Source organism: Cyprinus carpio, chromosome B15 (assembly GCF_018340385.1).
Source record: "Cyprinus carpio isolate SPL01 chromosome B15, ASM1834038v1, whole genome shotgun sequence".
Classification (NCBI taxonomy): Eukaryota; Metazoa; Chordata; class Actinopteri; order Cypriniformes; family Cyprinidae; genus Cyprinus; species Cyprinus carpio.
The window spans coordinates 1,936,289-1,955,028 of record NC_056611.1 but is presented as its reverse complement, the minus strand read 5'-3'; the positions used below and the strand labels follow the sequence as shown (position 1 = coordinate 1,955,028).

The 18,740-nt window shown below is 36.0% G+C and overlaps 2 protein-coding genes across 2 annotated transcripts; both read left to right on the top strand.

Moving 5' to 3' along the window:
* LOC109075571 (E3 ubiquitin-protein ligase RNF169) lies at positions 1-5,788 on the top strand. The gene is made up of 6 exons (XM_019091463.2): positions 1-404; positions 1,310-1,383; positions 1,691-1,777; positions 2,264-2,370; positions 2,939-3,041; positions 4,188-5,788. The coding sequence occupies exons 1-6, from the start codon at positions 62-64 to the stop codon at positions 5,334-5,336; spliced, it is 1,863 nt and encodes a 620-aa protein (XP_018947008.2). The 5' UTR covers positions 1-61; the 3' UTR covers positions 5,337-5,788.
* Positions 5,789-9,130: 3,342 nt separating this feature from the next.
* LOC109075573 (probable signal peptidase complex subunit 2) lies at positions 9,131-14,110 on the top strand. Its single transcript, XM_019091465.2, has 5 exons — positions 9,131-9,274; positions 10,540-10,623; positions 10,948-11,108; positions 11,229-11,363; positions 12,869-14,110. Exons 1-5 carry the CDS (start codon positions 9,236-9,238, stop codon positions 13,053-13,055), a joined length of 606 nt encoding a protein of 201 aa, XP_018947010.1. The 5' UTR covers positions 9,131-9,235; the 3' UTR covers positions 13,056-14,110.
* Positions 14,111-18,740: the final 4,630 nt, after the last annotated feature.

Here is an 18,740-nt window from a genome sequence, read left to right as displayed (position 1 = left end):
CTGCATGTGACGCCATGGCTGGGCGGGGCTTGTTTTCAAACCCAGACGCAGGCTCACAGCAATGAAGATGGCGGCGCTGGGGTCCGCCAAATCCGCTGGACTGGGACAGAGAAGCGCTCCTCTGAGTCTGGAGGAGGCGCGGTGCCCGGTGTGCTCCGAGATCCTGCTGGAGCCGGTGACGATGCCCTGTGGACACTCGGTGTGCCTGCACTGCTTCCAGCGCACGGTGAAGCTGACCAGCCTGTGCTGTCCGCTGTGCCGGCTGCGGGTGTCCAGCTGGGCCCGGAAACAGTCCCGGGAGAAGAGCCTGGTGAACGCCGAGCTCTGGGAGCTGATCCGCCTCAGCCACCCGGAGAGATGCAAGCGGAGGATGGAGCAGAGGGACGGACAGACCGCCGACGGAGGTTCGTGGGGCTCGACAGAGAACATAATCATGAGTTCGAAGTCGTTAGTGACGCTTCGACGAATCGCGGCACGACAGTTTTGCAGCTTCACTGATTTCGGTTCAGTTGATAATTGAATTGTTAGAAATAAAACCAAAACATTTTATTTATTTTATAAATGGAATATTTTGCACTGGACAACGTAACAACGTAAAGGTTAAAAAACAAGTAAGTAGGTTTTATTTATTTTTAAACCGGACTCTGGAAGGAAAGCAGCGCTGTTTTGTTGGGGGGCGTTCACACGCGTTCCGTCCGCGCTGTTTTTATGTTTGGTCTGTACCGGTATAAACGCCCAGGTGCGTCTTCAAAACTTCAAAAACATCCCTGCGTCCCAATATGCATACTATCCACCCTTTCTGCCCTAAATAGTATTGAAAATTACTAATATCACATAGAATTTAGGATGGATAGTGCGCAAATGCCATGTCTTGAGTACTCTGTTGTATTTCACTGGCTACTAAACACAATTTTGAAAATGTTGAAAAATGTAAAGGCTTATTTTGCAAAAAAAAAAAAAAAAAACTTAAATTAAAATAAGTGTTGTCAATTTGTTCAGCGTTCGTGTTTTTTTGACTTCTATAAGTTTTCTGTAAGTTTCCTGCTCACATCTGACTTGCTATACTTTAAAGACTTACAAGACATTTGTCAGTATTATTATTATTTTTTGTATATAGTAGTGTGGTATCCTGGATGTTTGTAAACTCGATCAGCTGTGGTGTCTTGTCCAGGCATGTGTGTGTCCAGTGGGTGGAGCTAGTGACAGAACTCAGACTGTAGAGAGAATCCAGTGTGTTTGTGGTCTGGTCCATCTAGTGAGCCGGCTGGCTGGTTTTGCTGATATAGCTGTTTATGCTTTCATTTCTTAGAAATTTTTCGTGCACCTGTACCAATTCATAAATCTGGAGAAATGCGTCAAGAGTACGAGAAACAAAAGATGAAGGTAAGCTACCGAGTAGTCAGTACACTCTTCCTCACATTAACTTATTTAAAAACTTACAAACAAATAAACATACAGTTTTACGATCTTATTGGTACTATGTGCTGTGATATTAACATTTAATACAATTCCTGAACTATTCCAACACAAATCTCTTTTGTACCATCTGTAAAGTTTAGCCTGCACTTATTTGACATTTGGTAAAATGCAAAGCACTTCTGATTTCTAATAAGCTTGTGTTTTTATATTTTCTCGTTATAGCCTGAAATACAGTAATAGTCATATATAAAGCTCAGTGTTCTCTCTTTAGGGTGGAAGCAGTGAAGAAACCGAAGAGAGGAAGAAAAAAATCCACAGAAAAGAAGAGTGTGGGATGCTGAAACTTTGTCAATACCCCGTACGTTCAAAACTCTTCTTTCTATCGTTGTTACCCACTTAAGCTCTAAGCAGGGTTTAAACACGCACACATTCAGTTAATTCACATACTTCATCATTTGGGATATTTCTTTTATTAAAGGAGTAGTTTACCCAAAAATGACACGTTTGTCGTCGTTTACTCACCCTCGTGTCATTCCAAACCTCCCAAGTTTCTTTCTTACGTTGAACACAAAAAAAGATATTTCAAGAACCAAACAGTTGTTGGTCCCCATTGACTTCTATAGTAGGGAAAGACATATTGTGGAAGTTGACGGGAAGCATCAATGTTTGAATACTAGCATTCTTCTAAATATCTTTTATGTTCAACATACGGAAGTAACGACATGAGGATAAAGTTAATGATGACAGAATGCTCATTTTTGGGGTGAACTATCCCTTTAACTATTTAGTTTCTGCTCAATTATGTATGATCATCAATTTCACGTGCTAGTTTACTGTGTTTCAGTTCTGTGGGGTGTCAGACTCGGAGAATGAAAAGCCGGTGGGAAAGAGGACCAGACATGTCTCGGCATTTGTGCGAAAAACAAGATGCTCCCCTGCTTTCAGTAGAGGGTATTGAATTTATATTTACTTCATAATTTGACATGATCATATTCTGATTTATTTTTAAATATACTTAATATTAGTATTATATTAATATTATACTTTTTATTGTCTCTAGAGTGGAGGGCCTGAAATAATGGGATACACTACTATGCAAAAAAAAAAAACACACACATCTTGTTTATTATGGCATTTTAGGGTCACAGTCATCAAAACTATTACACATAGAGGAATAGAAATTATGTAAAGTGTCAAGCAAATCAAAATTATAATATGTTAGAAGTTATTCAGAGATGCCATTTCTCTAAACCGCAGCCATGCACTTATTAAACATATTAACAATATTCACTCACAATTCACAAAAAAACAAGGCAGTTATTTTAAAATTAAATGCCTTTATAGTGTTATAACTGCCACAAACAGGAACTACCACAACTAGTAAAAAAAATAAAAAATAAATACTAATAGCAGTAAGAAGGAAATTGTGACTTAAATTTTGATGCTTCTCTTAATAAATAGTGTTCTGATTGTGTTAAAAAGAGATACACATCCATACTGTCATTGTGCTGTGTTACAGTTGTCTTCATAGCAGTGCTGTTCAGAGGAGCAGGAGCTGTACAGATTCTGAGGATGGAAGAGGAAAAACCAGAGGTCACACACATCACGTCGTTCCTGACAAGGTATAAAATTATAGTTAATGCTTTTAATGATGAATATGTTAATATAATTAGCAGTTTTATTTGTTATTTAGGGTGATTTGTTGAAAAAAAAAATGTATGGCTCAAAAAATTTATTTTTCTCTCATCTTTAGATGCTGAATATAAAATTTTGTAGTAAGTAAAACTATATAGAAGACGTATTTATCCAAAGCAAGTTTTCATACTTTTTGCTAGAGCAGGTTCTTCATATACGACACTAGAGGTCCACTGTTCTGCAGAGTTTACCTCCAACTCTAAGTAAAAAAAAACAAAACAAAACAAAAAACTAATCAGTGTTTTCCAAGGAGTTTGAAAAACCTCCAGGGTCAGATTTGAAGAACCCTGACCCAGAGAAGTGTTTTTTAACCCTGTCCCTGGAGTATTTTCTTTGTATGAAACACCTATTTCAGATCCTGGAGTCTCTACTAATGAGCTGATGATCTGAATCTGGTGTAGTGGTCAGAACAGTATATCAATAAGGCTTATCATAGTACAGAAACAAAAACACTGCCCTAAAGAAACCTAAACTATAGGTCCAGGTATGTTCAAATCACACGTATGGAATGGTACACAGTGATGATTCTTCAGGCCAGCCTTACTTTGTTTAATATACACAAAAACTGGCTAACACATTTCATTTTGAAAAGTGACACTTTGTCATTCAACCAAATTTTAACATCTGCACCACGCCAAAATGAAAATTTCAGGAAGGTCAAGTTGTGCCTTCAGAAGTGAAATCTGTGATATTCACATTTGGTTTTACAACCGACTTTATTTGTTCCACTCCAATGGATCTTGTGCATTCCTATTTCTCAAATGCACAGCCAGAGCTTTAGTGTATAATCACCCTTAAACATTACCCACTAGGCCAAAACACCTATATCCTGCTTCTGAAGTTTAGCTCCAATCCTGGCTAAACACCACTGAACCAGCTAATCAAAATCTTCAGGATCACTGGAAACTTCCAGGCAAGTGTGTTGGGGCAAGTTGGCGTAAAACTCTGCAGGATGTTGACCCTTTAGGAGTAGGACTGTATTCCTCTATAGTAGGAAATGGCAAATGTTGTGGCAGGATTGGCAGTAGGCTAATTAGTCATTTTTATAGTCTACCACTCTTTCCCCACTCTAGGCTATCATCACTCATAGTTACAACGCTGGAATCCTTCTTTCCTCGGAAAACAGTCGCTCTTTCTCAGCCCCGGTGCTGAGCCTAGATAAGAGACACCACTGGCGGGGCATCCACACCTCATCCGCTTCACTCATACTTCAAACAAAACCAGAGAGGTCCATTAGCCCCGAGAGCAACGATAGCATATCGGAAGAACTCAACCATTTCAAGCCTATTGTCTGTTCGCCGTGCACTCCACCCAAAAGGCTGCCCGATGGGCGACTTTTGGAGCCTACTATCGTGAAGTCAACCCCAAGGAACTTGACACGCTCTCTGCACAAGTCCACAAGCTACGAGGCCAGTCCGACTATCTTGCAGAAGTGGAAGCAGATTGAAGTTGATCGTCACTGCATCAAGGTGACCTCAAAAGGTACAGTCACGAGTCCGATCGCAGAGGATCTAAGCCTTAAACTGAGTTCCGTTGAAGAACAGGACAGCCAAATCTGCAGCTGTGCTGTAGCCAAGGACAGCTCGCAAGACCATCAGTGCATTTGTGATTCAAGTGCTAAGGATCGGAAGGATAAACCTGTAGTCTGTAATAAACGACGGCTTGTATTTGATCAGTGTACCCAAGAGGAAGCTAGCGCTCACATCAGTTCGGCAACTCAAATCATTTCAGATGCTTCATCCGCAAAAAGGCGTAGCAGGTGTGAACAACTCTGTAAACCCACAGAAATTAGTAAAGCAATGCTTGATAAACTCAGTGGACACTGTAATCAGGGTACGAAAGACCCGGAGAACTTCGTAAATGAGCCTACCACCAGGAGCTGTGTACATAACAGACCTACCTCAAGAAGGGGCAAGAAGAGAAGCCACAAAACCAAACATTTGGAAGACACCCTACAGACAAAAATGTCCCGGAAAGGTGCCTATGACAGGCTTGATCATATGATTGTCCAGCGAATTAATCGGGAAAAGGAGGACCGAGAACTGGCACTAAAGCTACAAAGACAGTTTGACAGAGAATGCCAAAAAGTGGACAGGCACAAAACGAGTCGTAACAAATACGAACTCCGGTCCTGGGCTACAAATGATGGGATGGTAGGACACAATACACGCAGATCAGGAAGAATCTCCAAACGAAATGAGCACTTTAACTACAGCTGTTAAAGTGACCTCCGGTTATGGTAGTGTTTTATTGTAATGATTTGTTGCATTCACAAACATTTTCTTTGTTGAGGCACTACAGGGGCTTTCTAACATCTGGATTAGTATTGCAAGATAAGGTATTTACTTTTTTTTGATTTTTCATCCAAAGCAACTTGCATTAATCGAGTCCACCTTTATCAGAGGTGGCCAATCCTGTTCCTGGAGATCTTAAAAAGTTCAGCTTAAACCCTGATTAAACACAACTGAACCAGCTTATTAAGATCTTCAGGAGTGCTTGGTAATTACAGACAGTTGTGTTGGATCTGAACTCTGCAGGTTGATCTCCAGGAACGGGATTGGGCACCCCTGACCTAGAGCAAGCTGGGGTTAAGTACCTTAGCTTGGGGTAAAATGGTGGTAGGACAAGTTTGGACTCTCAGTAACTTTCCCATTTATAGAGATTTGGATTTGAAGCTGCAATGTTTTGTTTCAAGGTCTGTTACTGTTTAACTGGCTTCTACTACTCAAAAAGAGAGGAAAACTATGTATATGTTGTTCGGGGGAAGAAAAACGTACAGAATTTTTTATAAGACCTTTTAGTACTTCAATCCAGTGATGATGACAGTACTCCTTACAATCTCTTTGTGCTCATCACAATCACAATTGCTCTTCAAGAAGTTTGTTTGCATGTTTTAAGGTTATCATAGGAAATTTGTTGAACCTGAAGGTGTTTTGTACCAAATTGTCACATTGCACATTTTATTTTGCATTACCTGTTTCCAGTGTCTTTGAAAGATTTCTCTTGACACATCCAACTATCAGACAACTCTTTTGTTAACAATTTACCTGGAAACAAGTAAAAATTGTAGCCTTAGGCCAGAAAACTACTCGACACAAGTACATAGATGCAAATACATGCTCAACAATTCACAAGACTGCAGTCTTGTTGCACGTAACCTGTAACTTTGTTTTTGTTTTACTGGGATGGAAACAAACCTCAGTACTCCAGACAGTGATAGAATTACCTTCAAATGTTTCTGCCATTAACCAAAATGTGTTTTTTTTTTTTTACCTGAATTTTTAGCTCTCCCTGTGTGAGAGGGTTATATGAGATAGCAGCAACTTGAGTTTAAAAGAGTACAAATTTAGAGTACAGTATTTTTATCTAACATGACTTCTGGAGAAAAATGGAGCAGACGCTGGACAAAGATGAAGTGCATGCTATCAAATGGAGTATACTTTGAAAGGCGTATGCGTACAAAAACAAAGTATACTTTAGACTTAAGGCAGATTCTTCTCATTCATTTGGTTATCTGAGTATTTATATGGCATCTGAAAACAGTGATTGACTATTGTACTTAACTCCAATAGCCATTTAGTTACATCAAGGCAATAATTTGATTGGTTTATGAGGCACACCATGATCCAAGTTGACCATTATGCTTATTTTTTTGGCCGTGAAGATTGGTTTCGCCCTGTACAGTAAGATCTATGGTTAAGGAGTGTGCGTTGATGTAGGCTATTTACAAAAGAGTCAAAGGAAAATAAACATCAAAGTAGGGCTGTGCAGTTAATCGCATTCGATTGTTATGCGCATCTCGTCAGTTAAGCCGGTTCTGTGATTAGTAGTAAATCACCATCACCTGCTTTCAGATTGAGTGGCATTTACTACACAGAGCCGTAGTTCACTGACAGTTAGGCAAAATCGCGTTCATAATCGCAGATTAATCGCATTTTGTCAGTGAACTACAACTCTGTGTAGTAAATGCCACTCAATCTGAAAGCAGGTGATGGTGATTTACTACTAATCACGGGACCGGCTTTACTGACGAGATGCGCATAACAGTCGAATGCGATTAATTGCACAGCCCTACATCAAAGAAGGTGGCAAGTAGTTCACCATATAAAATCCATTGAAGATCATAGATAACGGTTTATTCCTGTGCTTGCTAGCACCCCTTGTGGCAGTGCTAAGAATGCAATACATACTTGTGTCGCAGGCAGTACAAATTTTGTTACACACTTCGTGTAAAATCCAACTTGAGTAGCAAGAGTTTGCATTTGCATATTTGTGTAGAGTATGTTTTAAGGCTGACTAATGTTTTACACTATTAAATGAACTATCTATAAAATGTTTTTAAAAACGCTAAAAGGCACTGTGTAACAGTGTTGACACGTTAATATTTCCTAAGAAATCTGATTGTTTTATTTGTCTTTTTTATTATTTAAAACCTACTTTTTTGTTTTCTAACTTAAGTGTTTTGACACTCTCCAAACTGTAATCTGCATTTGGACACTTCCTTAAAAGATATAACACCACAACATCAACAGCAACAAAAAATCTAGCATGCTCACACAAGCAAAACAAGTATGAGAATTAGCTTTAAGACATTGATTTTCTGTTGTTGTGTGTGTTTATATATATGTATATATGTATATGTATATATATGTATATGTATATATATGTATATGTATATGTATATATTTATATGTGTATATAAATATATGTATATGTATATATATATATGTATATATGTATATGTATATATATATATGTATATATATATGTATATGTGTATATATATATATATGTGTATATATATATATATATTCTTCAGGATATTTTATCCATATTTCACTTTTAGCTTGATGTTCACACTACTCTTAAGGGCTACTTTCATTTCAGAACTTTATCTATTAAGCTTTGATTACTAGAGAGATCTATTTTGTGGCTTGTGTCTGCCAACAAAGCTTTAATGTTACTTTTGCTGAAAAAGGACACATTCAGTTGGACCCACATGTAAATGCACATACGTTTAATCCTGTCTACCTTTGATCTTGACCTTTTTACTATTATTATTATTACAAACCGATTCATTTCTATACTGTATACTTCTCTGTAATCTGCCAACATGTCTGATTTCTGCAAATCAGCAATCTTTCCTTTTGGGTTTGTAGGTAATTTAAGTTATATACAATTCTGTAGGCTACCAGATGTACTATTGGAGAAGATAAAATAGATTTTTACGTATTACTGTACTATTTTGGAAATATGACTTGCCTTGATACTGATGCAAAGATGTGAATAGGAACTGTTTCTGATGGGCTTTCAAAGCACTTGAATTGTCTTCCATTGTTTAAAGTTATTGTTGGATTTGAAAAGAGAATGTTGTGTATGTTTGGATTCTGTGGAGATGTAAAGCACACATTATATTTATTTGAACAGTTCTTTGTAATAATGTCATCTTTTTAAATATTGCATTTAAAAGAAAAGATTTTCTTCTTTCAGTCATCAAAACACAACAATCGTTGTAACTGAATTGAAATAATGTAGCATCCATTCAGAACTTTGCCTTTTGTGTTTTAAAACTATTTAAAGATATATATATTTATTTATTTATTACACAACTAATTAGATGCTCATGAGGGTTTATATATCTTTTTCCACTTGATACTTTTGCCAATCATTCTTTTCATAGTTTGTCATGTTTACCTTGAAGGAATTCATTGAATAAAATCAAGATAAAATAATAATAATAATAATAAAATTAATAAAGGAAGATAAAAGTCAAATGTTAACTAGAGGTCTTGGCCTTTATTTCATAGCTCAGCAAATATACCTCTGCATATATAACACTGCAAACAAAGGTGCTAAATGTAGGCTACCTGAATGAAATAACTCTCTATATGTATATTTTCTTAGTGGACTATTTAGTTCATCACTGTCTTGCAGCAATGGGCTTTTTCTTCAAAAGATTGGAATCGGGTAAACGTCATCGCGTCTAGCCAATCAAAGAGCTCGTCCTTGCCACTGTATCCAGCAGAGCGCCCTGTTTCTGATCGATTTCTATTGGACGTTTTTTGTGCGATTTTAACCAATCACACTCACCCAGGTCACAGCAAATGAACAGGAAGAAAAGATGGCGGCGAGGAACGGAAAGAATGGTCTACTGGAAAAAGTAAGAAATCTTTATTGTATGCCGCATTTTTAGAGATACGTTTATATGTGCGAAGCCATCCTTAGAGCTCAGCGGACATGCATTATTTTATAGAAGTTATACATTTCATCTTTTGCGCTCGTTACTCGGATTGTTGATGCGACCGTCGCTCTGGGCCAAAGCGTAAACTTGTACAAATGGATGCACTTTATTCATTGTGCATTTGTATATTATTAAATGAGCATGTATATTAAAACCATTTGATGTGGTCTACATGTGTAGATACAGAGGATTGCACAACATTGCACGTTAATTTTGAGTCGTGCTCATCATTAGTATCATCTTCAGCGTGAAGACGCGAGCATATGGTCAGAAACTAGGAAGCTGATGTCAAATCTGGCTTTGTTTGCAGTTGAGACATCTACATATTTCCATTTGTCTTTCATTTCCATTACTCAGAATGTATATTAAAATGCGCACTGTTACTAGTGTATATTTTTATGTGATTTGAAGCTCGCGCTCTGTCAGAAGCGGGTTTATCGTGTTTTAAATAAAACACGAAGTGTGTTTAAATGCACAAGCTTTTAAAAGAAACCCGTTTTAGGATATAATGCAAAGGGAAACAATTCAGTAACCCATCTGACAGTTACCAATCATATAATTTAAGAGGAAATCTATATTGCACGCACTTGTATGCATGCTTTATGAATTAAAAATACCTTTGCGTTTTTAAAAGTAATTATTTTAAGGTGTTTTCCCCCTCGTTTGTTTTCTGTCACTTGTTGCAAATGGTTTCTAACTAAACTAGTTGTGAATATGTTCCAATATCCAGTCAGTAATACTGGCTTTAGTTTCACAAAAACCCAAAACAGTAGCTTTTGGAGTCTGACGTGGCTGAAAGTAATGACTTGCTGGTGTTAGAGGGCTGATGTCAGTTCACTAAACCGCTCTGACTCACTTGGTGAAGGTTTCACTGAACTGATAACTTGTTAATAACACAACAAAAGTCTTTTTGAGGGATTCATTAAAAGAACCGTGTGTTTCGGAGACCAGCCAGTGAAGACACCGCAATAGAAAGATGTAACGTTATTGTCCAAGCATTTTTTTATTCAAACTGACAACTCTGATAACTGTAATTTGCTTCATGCATGTGAATTTAGCAGCAGCTCAAACTATGTTTAGTTTGGATCTCTATATTTCCTGCAAATATGACAATTTTAAAAAGTCATTTATTTTGACAGTGATGTCTACAATCGTGTGTATCTCAATTAATTCCTTGATTTCAGTGGAGGATTGATGAAAAGCCAGTCAAGATTGACAAATGGGATGGTGCAGCGGTGAAGAACTCTCTAGATGATGCAGCTAAGAAGGTGAGGTTTTTTCTGTATATTAAATTATGGTAGAATAAATAATTATAATGCATTTATTTTGATCAAAAAATAAAAACAATAATATTGTGAAATCATAAAAAACTGTTTACTCCAATCTTCAGTCACATGATCCTTCAGAGATATATTATATTGTATATTAAATTATATTATATTATATTATTATATATAAATTTGATGCATCCCTAATTCTGATCTCAACAGTATGTGGGTGGATATATTTATCATGTGGTTTATTTGCATATTTTTTGTAGCAAACTGCATTAGATGAGTTTTAAATTGATCACCTTTCTGTTTCAACCGTAGGTTCTGATTGAAAAATACGGCTACGTTGAAAACTTCAACTTAGTCGATGGACGTCTGTTCATTTGCACGATCTCCTGCCTTTTCGCCATTGTAGCTTTAATCTGGGATTACCTGCACCCATTCCCAGAGTCCAAGCCTGTGCTGGCCTGCTGTGTCGTTTCATATCCTTCACTGAGCAAACTCCAAACAGAATAGAGATGACAGTTTGCATTGGAGGTTTGACACTGTAAATGAATATAGACTTAGCACTGCTTCAGTTCTTATCCTTAACAGATCCACACATACTTCATCATGATGGGGATTTTGACCCTCTACACCTCTTACAAAGAGAAGAACATCTTCCTTGTGGCCATGCAGAAGGACCCAGCTGGCATGGACCCAGATCACATCTGGCAGCTCTCCTCTAGCCTAAAAAGGTGATTTTTTTTTTCCCCTAATGGTTTTTCTCCTTTAATTTATTAAAGGGATAGTTCACACAAAAATGATAATTCTGTCACTTATTACTCCCCCTAATGTCTTTCCACACCCGTAAGACCTTCGTTCAGCTTTGGAACACAAATTAAGTTATTTTTGATGAATCCGAGAGCACTCTGACCCTCCATAGACAGCAATACAGCCGCAATGTTCCCAGACTCAGAAACATAGCAAGGACATCGGTGGTTCAACCCCAATTTTACAAACCTACGAGAATACTTTTTTTTTCTGTGCAAAGAAAAGAAGAATAACTTTATTCAACAACACTTCTTCTCCACAGTTTTATTTGATTCAATAAAAACAAATGTAAAAGTAATTCCATTAGGGCTGTCACTAAAGATTATTTTGATAATCAAATACTCGGCCGATAATTAGGATGATTACTATAATTATATATATATATATATATATATATATATATATATATATCTATATATATATATATATATATATATATATATGTATATATATATATATATGTGTATGTATGTATGTATGTATATGTAAGTAGTGATAAAAATAGACCCAAGTGAAAAATGGCCTTGAATTTACTTATAATGCGTATATAATGACAACAAAACTGTTAAAATACATAATGTATTATAAACAATAGAGTTAACGTACATTATGCATTATAACAAATGCCTGCAGAGGGCGCCAATGGCCTGAGAACTGTTTTTACACTTTACTGCACAATCTTATTGTTTAATAATGGCCAAAGATCATTTAATTCAAATGCCCACTTAATCCTTAATATTTGGCCAATTCTTTATGACAGGAAAGCTACAGCCACCTTGGAATGTGGCCACTTCTGGTATTTTGCCGCTTACTCGGCATGGGCAAAATTAAATCGAGCTGATATATATTTTTTTTTCTTCTTCTTCTTCTTTAAATCAAATGCTCGAAAAAAATCGAGGAATCTTTGCAGCCCTAAATTTCATATAAAAATAGTTCCAAAAACGAAGGAGCAAAACTGTTACGTATCGTACTTGAATAATTTTTTTTTCTAAGCAAATTTGACTCAATAAGTCAATGAACCGTTCATAAAAATTATTTTCCTTTGTTTCTAAATGAATCATACATTTTGAACAAATTGTTTGAATAAATGATTCAATGAGTCAGTATTTAAGACAGGGTTGTGCTGCCACCTACTGGCAGGCCTAAGCCATGGTACCAACATTAAAACACACACTCATGATATTGCCTAAAATTATAAAAAATATCAAGAATTTTTTTTTTTTTTTTTTTTTTTTTTTTTTTTTTCCAGTATTGCACAGCACTTGGTGGTAGAACAAACCCCAAGCATAAATGTTTAACTTCTGTACTGTACAAAGCACCTAAGTTGCTGCATAGCAATGCCATTCTTCAGAGAGAGAGAAAAAAACATACTGAAGTGTAAATTTTCTAAATCTAAATTGGTTGCAACTAACGGACTTGTTTCCATTAGGTTTGATGACCAGTATACGTTTAAAATTTGTTTCACTGATGGGAAAACCAAGCAGTCGAGGGAGATGGAGATTACGAAGTCAGTCGGGGTGTTCTTTGATGAGAACGGGACGCTGGTGATGGACCAATATGAGAAATGTGTCTCAAAACTTCATGACACACTGGCCACGGACAAGAAGAAGAAGTAGTGTTTAGTCGAAACTGACGGCACCGGCCTTCAGCGAAGCAGCACACGCAGTAACGGTGGCTTTAGTGGGACAAAACAGATGTTATTCAGGCTAGTGAGTGTTATCAGAGTTCAGCTCACAGCTGGAACATCACAGAAGGTCAAAAGTGTTTTTTTATTGCTTCTGTTAAAAAAATGGTCCAGGTTTTTTTTTTTTTTTTTTTATAATGCAACTTCAGTTTGGTGTTTCAATTTAATGCTCTTATTAAAAATACAGACATTTCTACAACAAGAATAGATTAAAAAAAACAATGGTCTACAATATCATTAGATTTTAGTTAAATTTAAAGGATCACTTTAAAGAAATAGTTCACCCAAAAATGAATATTTGGTTTATATGTTTGTTTTTCCTCATAATTAAGAACACTTCCCATAAAGTTTTTAGGTGTTTGGAGGATATTTATATTTTCATAAAGCAGAATAAGTCACTCCTTACTTTAGGAGTGTTTTTGGAGGTGACCTACATTAGTTCTCCCACATTTCATGACGCCTTGTGAAGATGAGTATATGTATATTTTGTCCCGCGCCTTATTAAATGTCTCTTCAATCTGCACTTTTTTTTTTTTTTTTTCTGTTCAGAATTTTAATTGTTTAGGCTTTGAGTGACAGTGACAAGCAGAAAAAGGGACTTTGTCCATCTGTTGTGTCCCTTGCCGCTTTAATACTTTTGTGTTCGGCCATTTAAGCTTAAACCAGGGATAATCGTTTTGTTTCTTTTTTTGAGCATTGGATCAGTTTTGACCTGTTTTCACACTCAGGAGTGAATGGACCTTAATTTCCTGGTTTTCTGTGTTCTGTCAACAAAAAATTTCAAGTAGATTATCTATAATTTATTTTGAAAGAACAGTACATCTGGATGCAGTTTGTTTCTCTGTATTGTGAAATATTAGGCTTGCTGAATTCAACAAACGATTCCTAGCATTTTTGTCTAATGATATTCAGCTTTAGCTACCAATATTGTATGTGCCTGTTATCAAACAAGAAAAAATTACAAAATAAAGTGATAAGGCATTTTTACATTTCTGTTCTGATGTCAATATTTTGTTAATGACTTTTCCAGATCTTTATTTATTTATTTATTTATTTATTTGGCCACTCATTTTCCAGTCAAAAATTAATATTCAGGTTGAATATTTACATGAAAAGATTTTTGCTATATTAGTAATAATTATAAAAGAAATAGGAATGCACCATGTAAATCATTTAAATGGTTTCAGCTTTTCGTTTAAGCCACTGTTCTTTCTTTCGGGGTATTTCTTCTTTTTTTTTTTTTTTTTTTTTTTTTTAAGTTGGATACAAATTACAGTAAAGTTACACTGCAGAGGTGTCACAGGAGCACTTTTGAAGTGGCATTTTGGGTGTGTTTACACAGTATTTCATGCTGCTCGGAGGTGAAATGAATGCATTTACCATGACTTAAAGCTCTCCGGCTATTCTTAAAAATAGTATTAAAATATTGTCTCATTCTAGTGAACCAAGTATCTGTATTTTGTCTCATTTCATGAGCTAAGTGTATTGTTACACCCCTAGAGTCGATAAGTGGTGATATAGCTTATAATTTTCCAAGTGTATGATATAGCTTTCATTCTTCAGGTCAACCATATATTCATGAAAAAAAAAAAATCTCAGTTTGAATAAGGAAAGTGATAACTTTGCCATAGTATCCTTTAAATGTTAAAGTTGCCACAGTCAGCCTAGACATTATTGTGACAGCAGAGGCTGTGTAAACAGATCTGTGGGGGTTTGTTCCATTGTGCTTCTAACACGCTGACCGAATAGCATATGAACAGATGGAATGACTCACATTTGGCCCCATCCAAAAAAAGTGGATCTGTGAGTGTGATCCTGCACGTGCCTCTAAAACACTGCAAACAATACACCACATTTTCGATTTCAAAGTCCCACGCATAACTTCAATATCATATTTTGAATTTTTTACTGATTTTGGCATACCTGGACTTAAAAGAGCTCCATACTCACATACATTGGAGTAAATTGATAAAAATGGTCTAATTTAATAGAAAACATCCAAAATTTTAACGCATGGGTGGAATAAAAAAAAAATCATGATTTTATGATAAACACAAATAAAAAATCAAATTGTGGTTTTTTTTTGTGTGATTTAAGTGTTTATCTGAGGGTCTGTTAAATAAGATCTGTTAGGTCCATCTCCCTGCATAAAGTTTCTTTTGATTCTCTTTATCTTTTTTTTTTTTTTTTTGACGTTATAGATATTTAATTGAAGTGAGGCATTATGTCCACTAGGGGTCTCCATTCTGTGAGATCAGGCATACCTGAATTTAAAAGCGTCCCAAACCCACATACATTGGGCTAAATGGATAAAAATGGTCTATTTTTTCACAAAATACTTTTAATTTTAATAAATGAGTGCAATAATTCATAATTATTGTATTTGTTTACAATCCAAAGTATCCGTACTCTGCATCGAGCTAGCTGCTAGTGTTCCAGCGGGCGGTGCTCATTTCACGATCAGCGCGCCCTTCTCCCTCGTGTTTGGAAAGGCATAAATCGACACCGAATTGGCTTAAGAGTTTGATAGATGTCTCTTTGGACAGATCTGATTGGGGGCTTTTCAGACACATGACACCTAACACGATGACGGAATCGGAGCAGGAATGGTTTTGTTTGTTTACAGAAGTAATTTCCATCGTTGTGATTCTTTTGATAATTATTCTCTGTAATGTATTAGATCAATGAAATAAAAAAAATAATCACATTCTGGGGAATGAGAGCTTTCATTTGATATATGACTCATCTATTTTTGGCGAGTTTGAGCGATATGAATATTATTAGGTCGATTTTCACAAGGGGGGGGGGGGGGGGGGGGGCGTGTTTGTGGGCGGTGGGGGATGGCGAATTCAGACCTTTTATGTTATTTTACGTAACATAAATGCAAAAGTAATGGGATGGACATGAAAGCTGAGGTTCTAAGCTTTAAAATGATACCATATATGTCTAGTTTACTGCTCCGCAACTTTTTGTTTTTTTTACAATAACTTTGATGATGCAATTTTGGAAATGAAATATTCAGGCAAACAGGTTACCTTTTGAGAATTTTTTTCAGCTGGTCATAATTTTTAAATGCCTTAACATAACATGAGGGCTTATGGAAGTCCATTTCTGCAAATGAAAAAAAAAAAAAAGATAATTGCAACTTTTTATCTTGCAACTGAGCGTTTACATCTTGCAGTTCTGACAGAATTGTGCGATATAAGCTCGTAATTGTGAGTTACAAAGTCAGAATTGCAAGATATTAACTAACAGGTCTGATTATTTTTCCTCAGAATTTAGAGATTATGTATCGCAATTCAGACTTCATGCACGCAGTTAAAAAAAAAAAGAAAGAACATATCATAATTGTAAGCTATTTTTCATCAGAATTGGACTTGCAATTCTAACTCGCAATTGCAAGCCTTTGTCTCACAATTCTGAGTAAAGAAGTCAGAGTTGCGAGATATTTAATTGCAACATATTAATTCATAATTCCAAGTTCATATCTCACACTTCTGACAACTTGCAATTCTGAGAAAAAAGTTGCACATTTATTTTATTACACAACTGACATTCTGAAGAAAAAACGGTATATGCTTCTTTAACAGTTAATTTTATTTAATTGAAATACCAAAACAAACAAACAAAAAAATAAATAAATAAATACAACACAAAGCATTCAGCAATCCAGCTGCTTCATGACCGAACTGTTAAAAGACATTAAACTTACATTTGCTCTCTATGTGTTGGATGGGATTGTTTGCTGTTAATAGATAGGCCTATGTAGGTCAGTGAACTCTTGTTGCTCAATGCAGGTCATACCCTGAAAACCAAGGCTGAGCTACTTTCTCCATTAATCCAATTAGAGCAAATGCCAAACACTCAACTGCATGTATACAGTGCCCAGTCTAATAATAGACTGAAGGTCAATCTATTTTGAGTACATATTAGCTGATGCTTTTGACAATCAAAATGTATATCTTATTAGCTGTAACTTTTGCTGTGTTTGTCTTAAATCAGGTGATGGTTTAACTGAGGCTGTGACAGAAGAGTGCAAACTTTTTGTGACATTTTACAGCTGGAATCATTCTTGAGGCGCGGTCACATTTACAGTTGCTCGGAAAAATTTTGCGGACAAAATGTTGTGCATGAGAGCGAAAAAGTTTGCGAAGCAGATTCCACTCTTGTGAATGAACGCAATTTCTGATAGTTACCAACAGAAAACTTCTAAGTTTGAAAGTGGCTTCATATATATCTACATTATTGACAATAGATCATTTTGCACGCAAAATTTGGCTGATGACTGCACCTTTATGCTAACATTCGTAAATCAACACAGCATTTCTAATGTTCTGTGAAAGAAGAGGTTCTGCACGCCATCTTGGTAAACAGGAGCTTCTTCATAAAGGTTAAAATCGCAAAGCACAGCACCTAAAAAAGAATAAATATATTGAGAAATATAAAGTTTTGAATGACATTAAATTAAGAAAAATATTTTGTTTTATGCAGGGAGATTTGCTTTTACATTTTAATAAATTATTGAATTATTTATTTCTGATGACGCAGTCTTCCATTGTAAGTAGTGCTGTCAAACGATTAATCACGATTAATCACATCCACAGTAAAAGTTTTTGTTCACATAATATATGTGTGTGTACTGTGTATAGTTATTATGTATATATAAATACAAACACATGCATGTAAAATAATGTTGTTTATATAAAAAATATATTTATATTTAATATTAATTATATGAATATAAATATATGCATGTAAATATCTTCAAATTATATACTGTACGTGTGTGCTTTTTATATACATATTATACACAGTACACACACACATATTATGTTAACTAAAACTTTTATTATGGATGTGATTAATCGCGATTAATCATTTGACAGCACTATTTGTAAGTGAATTTACGCTAATATCTAGTACAAATCATTGTATAATGTAATGTGCAGCATGCAATAACCATCAAAACAAAACAATCTAAGCAATGACGTCCACTGAAGAACATTTGAGTACCTGTATCTTCGAGGGCAGCCATGGTAGCCAATCATGTACTCCTGCGCATAGCAGTGCTTCCTGCACAGCCCTCGATATCCACAAGTCCAGCCCTGCGCATCTGTGTCATCAGCTTTCAGGAAAAATTCAATATATAAGCAAAGCCACAATATTGTCCAGCAGTCATAACTGTTGTGTGTGCCAGCAAGTAGTAAATAATGTCATTAATCAACAAATGCACATCAGCATAGATCAAGACTTGTATTGTTTACATGCAGCTGTACCTTCACCCGCTGTCAGCAGCAGCAGAGTTATAATAATCAGTCCCAGTGCCCTCATGTTGTAGCTCATAGCATCTCTGGCCAGACGGCTGACGGCTCTCACATTTATATTGTACAGCAGCTCTGGAGGAGGGGAGGGAAGGTGGCTGTGGGCCCAGTCAATTTAACATACTTTTCATTCCACTGATGAATATGTGTCTGTATTTTCTGTCTAATCACAGCATGTTTTGAAAAGAACCTGATTTAACCATAATGCAAAGCTTGTCTGCTGTCTCCTAACTTGTTATGCCCGTTGAATATGCATGCAAAGAAAGAAATAGTATTTGTATTAAATATAAAAACTG

Coding starts and splice junctions, on each gene's coding strand:
- LOC109075571 (XM_019091463.2), top strand. CDS start 62: ATGAAGATGGCGGCGCTGGGGTCCGCCAAATCCGCTGGACTGGGACAG. Junction 405..1,309: donor CGGACAGACCGCCGACGGAG/GTTCGTGGGGCT, acceptor TTCATTTCTTAG/AAATTTTTCGTGCACCTGTA. Junction 2,371..2,938: donor TCCCCTGCTTTCAGTAGAGG/GTATTGAATTTA, acceptor GCTGTGTTACAG/TTGTCTTCATAGCAGTGCTG.
- LOC109075573 (XM_019091465.2), top strand. CDS start 9,236: ATGGCGGCGAGGAACGGAAAGAATGGTCTACTGGAAAAA. Junction 9,275..10,539: donor AGAATGGTCTACTGGAAAAA/GTAAGAAATCTT, acceptor CCTTGATTTCAG/TGGAGGATTGATGAAAAGCC. Junction 11,364..12,868: donor CTCTCCTCTAGCCTAAAAAG/GTGATTTTTTTT, acceptor TGTTTCCATTAG/GTTTGATGACCAGTATACGT.